Source organism: Sinocyclocheilus anshuiensis, unplaced genomic scaffold, assembly GCF_001515605.1.
Source record: "Sinocyclocheilus anshuiensis isolate Anshui unplaced genomic scaffold, SAMN03320099.WGS_v1.1 scaffold569, whole genome shotgun sequence".
Taxonomy (NCBI): Eukaryota; Metazoa; Chordata; class Actinopteri; order Cypriniformes; family Cyprinidae; genus Sinocyclocheilus; species Sinocyclocheilus anshuiensis.
Window position 1 is genome coordinate 968,229 of NW_015536511.1, and position 6,578 is coordinate 974,806.

The 6,578-nt window shown below is 39.2% G+C and overlaps 1 protein-coding gene across 1 annotated transcript; it reads right to left on the reverse strand.

The window, feature by feature from the left end:
* Window positions 1-4,489, reverse strand: LOC107691900 (F-box only protein 40). Its single transcript, XM_016490742.1, has 4 exons — window positions 4,451-4,489; window positions 3,991-4,121; window positions 2,017-3,858; window positions 1-415 (listed from the first exon to the last, which is right to left on the reverse strand). Exons 2-4 carry the CDS (start codon window positions 3,991-3,993, stop codon window positions 197-199), a joined length of 2,064 nt encoding a protein of 687 aa, XP_016346228.1. The 5' UTR covers window positions 3,994-4,121; window positions 4,451-4,489; the 3' UTR covers window positions 1-196.
* Window positions 4,490-6,578: the final 2,089 nt, after the last annotated feature.

A 6,578-nucleotide genomic window follows, 5' to 3' on the forward strand; every position in this document is an offset into this window, starting at 1 on the left:
TATATAACAGTGTATTTTTCAGCCACTAGAGGTCAGCAAAGGTCTGTCAAAAGTTAGGACAGTTTTCCCAAAAAAGAAAATCCATTCAAAGCTGACACTGACTAAAGCATAAATTAATCTAGAAGATATCTGATGGTTATTGCTTGCAGCATGCTTTTATTTGATATGTCCACAGCTTGTGCTACAAGCTTGTCTCTTATTCTCCATGTGTCTTGTCAGTAGTGAAGACACTATTGACTAGAGTCTGGAACTCTCCTCTTCTCTCCTGGAGATCTGTCATGCTGGGTAACGCCACAGGTTCACTTCTGATCTCTTTCTGGTAGAAAGGACAGACCTTCAGGTGCTCTGCCATGGGGGGCATGTCTTCAAAGACCCATTTATCCACTGGAGAGAACAGACTGCTAAACTCCCATGCCTACATGGAAATGAGAAAGGTCCAATACATCACTTGTGTCATTGCAAAAATAAATAAATAAAACAAACAAAAAAAAAAAATCACCACAAGTGGTATATACATTTCAGGCAATATATACCATTTTACAAAAAAAAAAAAAAAGGAGGTTGCTTTAAATAATATTATTTTGTACTGAAATTATAAGGTTTAAATATCAGTTTAAAGTCAGTCCAATGCATTTTTAGATTGAATATCACTATGGTTATCGCTATTCCAGACCACTATTCTTACTGGCTTTCCTCAATGTAGGTTACACCCCCTACTGGTTAAATGCTAAGATCTACTTCCCAAACAATGGCCAAAGAAAGAAAGAGACCACCTCTCATCCAACAGCAAATTTTCAACAGTGTGTAGCTGACTGACATGGAGCCAGGGAGGGTAAAGTGACCCATGTATGTCATCTGATGCTCTCTGACCCACATACCTCAGAGAACAGTTAACAGAGCACCAACGTACTTAGGATGTTTATCGTGCCCTCCGACACAGCTAATGCTCCTGAAATAAAATTAGATGGGCTGGAAAGCATTGAAGATTTTTTCGGATGCAACTGTGACTGTGCACATGATTTTTAGACTCATGGGAGTCTTATTATTAATAATTAAATTAATAATACAATATTAAACAATATTGATAATAATATGGCTGTTCCTCAAGCTCTAATAAGGCTTTCACAAGAAAGCCTTGTGAAAGTTGGAATGCAGTACATGAATCGTGGACTTATTTTATGGTGCCTTCCCAGCTAACAATAATGCACCAGAAATGTTTTTTTGAATATGAAAGTAAAACCTGAAAATACTTCAGAAACGTCCTGTCAGTGCTCTGGGAACATAATTTAAACATAATGGACCTCATTCATGAAACACGAGCGGAACGGTTTTTTGTGTAAATCATTTGGGAAGTCGTTCTGACATAAATTTTCGGATTCATGAAAATGTTCGTATTTTGAAAATGGTAGTTGGTACGAAAGAAATTTACACCTGGGGCCCGTTCTTCGTACGTCGCTAACTCAGTTAGCTGGATTTGATCGTTGACGATTTGGCATGATCTTGGATTGTTTGGTTCTTATATTTAACGAGTTAATTTGCCCTGTCTTTTTTTCGTTTTGATCTCTTTAACTTTGGGTAAAAACAGAGCTCGTCACTGTCCCTTTTTACACAGCCGTCCAATCACAGTGAAGGAGGGGCGGGACAAACATTACATTGACCAACCATGATCGTACTTGTACAACACAACAAAAAGTTAATATTGCTGGTTACTGAATTTTTATATTCAGTAATATTCTTCAAAATAAGATGCTCGTAACATGTTACTGTCGTGAATATTCCAAATCATAGCAAACAATGCATCACTCCAGAAAAATGCAGTGCCTCCAAAGCTCTCTCAAGCACCACCAGCTGGTCGTTTTCAGAAGACCACCAGGCATTATGTCAGCTGGCTAAAAACGCTCTGGTGAACACACGTTAATTTATTCAAAAACAGCTTAAAGATTCTTGAAAAATGCATTCTTTTGTGTTCCACAGGAAAAATAACAGTATATAGGTTCATGTAAGAAAAGCATTTACCTTTTTTCGGGCCCTCCAGGTAAATCCACCATGAGAATATGTATTTTTCTCCCATTTGAGGGACACCATGCCCTTCTGCTGAAGAACAGTGCTGCACACTTCCCTCATTAGCTGGGAAACCTGAGATAGACGACCCAAAGACACACTATCCAGAAAACTCACTATGTGTTGTAAGATCTCAAAAGGAAATCTGCTCAGAGAATCTAGATTCCTTGCTCGTTTACGTTCACTGCTAACGGTTTTTACTCCTTTGTAGAGTGACGCTGCCACATTTGGTTGTAAGATGAAAGTGCTAAGATCTGTATCATAGCTTATGGTAGCCCGATATTTAGATGGTCGAAATTGCTTCTGGCTAAAGGTGCAACCAAGGTAAGCCAGCGGGCACCGCTGTAAAAACCAGCCAGTAAGACATGACTGGATGTCTCCATGCGCGTTCCTAAAGTGCCAGGGGTATTCATCACGCCTGAAGGCATGACAGCACAGGTAAGTAAAGGCTGAGCAGGATTTATTGTGTCTCCTAGTCACACATTCGGTCTGAATCTGCAAATGTAGGTTTTGAGGCTGGTCCGCGACAACATCGGCCAAAGATGCATCACTTTTGAATGGAGCAGAATGGAAGTCACAGGTCTGGGTGCCAAAGTCAACATACAACCCATCGGTTCCAATAGTCTCACAAATCTGATGACCTTTCAGTTCTCTTTCTAGACAGCACAGCAGTGTGGTCTCTACCTCATTCGCCTTTGGGAGCTCTTCAATGGCAATGCCTAAATCAGATGTGTCCACATTTTGGTCTGTCTTCTTAACCATTTGTGATGGATCCTTGAGGTGGCTACGCTTGGCTCTGAAGCTGATCGGCACATTGAAAGAGTGTATGGTTTGAACTTCAATAGGCTCTAAATTTCCATAAACAAAATCTTTATCTTTAGGTGTGCAAGCAGCTAGCTGGCCAAAGTTGATAAGCATACATCCATTGTGCACCAGATACATATTATACTCTGCCACGTTAACCTCTTTACGTAGTCTATCAAGAACACCATCTTGCCAAGGGGCTAAACCTGTCCTGGCAATCTCATTTGAATTCTGAGGAGTCACTCTTGGGTCTTCCTTGTCCTTAGTCTGACAACTTTTATCTTCTAAATTCTTCACAGTTTGTTTGCATCCTTCCTTCTCCTTCGCAAACATTCTCTCCCACATCCCGTAGTTCTCCAAGCAGGCCACATCTTTACTCTTAGCCAGGGCCAATCTTTCTTCTTGGGTTAGTTCTTGTACCTCTTCCCCATTAAGACTAATCTCCAGCATCTCTTCCGGGTTTAAGTTCTGAGACTCGCAGCGCTCTGGATCAACACCTCCTACAGCACCATCCAGTGGAACTTCAGGTTCTTCCATCTTCTCTATCAACTCAGGGAAGAGTGTCTTCATCTGAATTGAGCTAAACAGAAGCTTCTGATCCCTAAGGGCCATAGCAAGGTCCAACTGACTCATGCAGTTCGGATCCTGGAGGGCGTTCTTGTAGAAGGTGGTATCAGTCTCGTTCACAGGCCATCGGTTCCATTCCAGTGTACATGTGATGACACTGGCAGGACACACTTCTAGGTGCTGGGCAAGTCTTTGACGAGTCATGGTCATGGGACAGCCATAACCAGAGTTAAGGCAGGGTACAATTTCCTTAGGGCAGAGAAGACGATGCTCATCCTCTTTACAAAGGTGGAAAGCGGCTCCACATTTCAGGTGGCAGGAAATGAAAATGCATGATGTGGGGATGTCTACGGGAACCTTGCAGTGCTGGTTATGACATTTTCCACAGTGTGGATGAAGACCAGAGCTGGTAGTCCTATTCTTGCCCTGGAGGTGACAATCCAATACATGTATTTGTTGCCCACAAGATAACCATTATTGTATTTACATTGTTTGATACATAACACTTGCTTGTTTGAAAGCAAGAAATACATGACAACTTTGAAACTCGAAGCTTACCATGGCTGTTGATATTTCTTGAGTTTGAAAAATAGACTCTGTAATGAGACAAGGAAATAGACGCTGAAAGGAAACAAGTCTCGGAAATGTTCCAGTGTTGCTATTGTCTAGACGATTATTGACTTGTCTTTCTGGAATAGGCACAACATAAAACCACATAAACGAGACAATTCTCTGACGACACTGAATAAATATTTACATATCAGACAATAAAACAAACATCGTTTTGCTTAGATGAGCTTTTTGACCATAAAAATAGCAGAACTTCTAAGAAAACAGTTTATAATAAACATGCACCTTCAAACACAGACAATCTTTGAATTTCAAACAGTAAAGAGGTTTACCCATTATTATAACAAAACACGTGCACAATTAGTATTCTTAACTGAGAGAGACCATTTCTAGACGTCTTTGTTATTGTTAAAGGTCTTGAGCATAAACAAAGGTCAGTCTCACTTACCCTTGCCTGCCCTGGTGATGTTAGCATGACTTGTGTTTGTTTAAATGGGTCTGTGTGGATGTAAATATCTCTCCTCTGTTCAGCTGATATAAATAGACAAACAGGCAAGTAAGACGAAGCCTATGAGAAACAAGGTTACATTACATCACACACAATTGCTATTATTTGTATATTGTGCTAACTGATTGTCAAGAATGATCAATATAATTGAAAAGCCACTTAAAAATGAGGATAATAGCTGTTTATTTAACAAGGAGTTTTGGACTGGTGAGTAAATATGAGTGAATTTATAACAGGAGGCTAATTTATTGATCCATAAATAAATGTATTCAAAGAACAAGACAATCAATGCCTTTGCAGTTATTTTACACATTCTTCAATGAATATGTTGCTGAATTAAAATCACACAATACAAATTGTATTACACATACTATCCACTAGATGTCAGTACAGCCCTTGTATGTAGATGGTGGAGCATTACAGGTTTGCATTATTAGCCTAGATATATTGCTTGTGTTAAGGATTAGTGTTTAAGGAACATAAATCGAACAATATTTGTTTTATTATTTTGTTTATTTAACCACCTTGGTTTATGCTAATTTTTACAGGATTTCTGACTTCAGAAATTGGCTTTGTTGACTCTTGTCATTCCAAAGTCTTTTAAAAATTACGTCCAAAAACTACTTGTCTTCAAAACAACAATGACCTTATTAGCATCCTTGGAGTATAAAAACAAATTAATCAGATGTCGGCTCTGAAGTGAAGTCAGTCAATAAAATGAAAACTGCTGATGCCTTATCAATTAAATTTTCGGTCAATGAGCTTCTCACTTTTATTCAACCTGAAGAAGAAAAAGACCCCATGCACGCAGGTGTTTATGATCTTATAAATTTAGCCCATCAACAACAAATCTGCAGCCAGTCTCATGTTATTAATGTCAAAAAGTAATTAAAGCCACCTTGTAATGATTTCTTTACTGCTAATACTACTTAATTAGGAAAGGGATTTTATAGGTTCCCCTGGGACCTGAAACTTTGTCTAATTTTGCTACATTAATGAAGAAAGTTTTAAGCAGGACAAAATTAGGGAAATTGAAAACGAGGCATTATAGTGAAGCTGTTTTTACAACCAGACAGACTAATAACACATTAGAGCACCGACAGCTACAAGAAGAAGAGGTGACCGCAGGTCAGCGCATCAAATGGAAAAACATCAACTCATTAAGGTCAGGCTACACTGAATGTCAAAGCTCTCTGTCATTGCTCAGTGAAAGATGAGTCTGACAGAAATTGCACATTTGAAATAACTTTAATGCTTTGACAATGATGCACTCAGGAGGTCAAGGTTTGGCTGGTTTGTTTTGTCAGAAAGACTCTGCTGGTAAATGTCGCATCCTCCTGAAAATAAGCTCTGTCGGGAATAAAAATTAATGGGAAACAACATACGTATTGCAAGAAATTCATTATAATACAGTAATTATTTCAAAGCATTCAGGGAACATCCAGGTCTTGTACTTTCAGGATTGATTAACTAGCAACTGCCATTTGAGATTAATGGCAATATTCCCACTTTCTTCAGGTTTATTAGAACTCCATGGGTGCACCCATATGGTATACTTTCTGACCTTTAAAATCATAATTTTAGTGGTGGATAATCAGGCTTATGTGGAAAACTACATTTTTAAGGCAGGTCTTTCGTAACTTCAAAATTAGCATATACAATTTTACAATTTAATCCTACTGTACGCATGGCTTCTTTGCTTTCAGTCTGCCAATGAGATGAACTTTTATATCACCGATTGACAAAGGCAACCAAATGTCACCTAGCTACAAACTGATGAAGATAATTCAGCATTGGCGCTGCTGTTAGAACAGTATGTGTGTGTGCGTGTGTGTGTATGTGTTTTGGAGTGTGTGTACACTTGTTCTTGTGTGAATGCGTTTGCTGATATGGAGCTACGAGATAAGAGGGCTGTTCCTGATAAGAGAACTGAACAGACTTCTGGGAGATGGCACATGTGGTTCACTTTGGCCGACTGATGGAAACATGGTCTATTTAACACACCCCATTTATCCATGCTCCATATTTCACCTTCGGCTTTATGCCAGTCGCAGCAGTGCACCTTGGT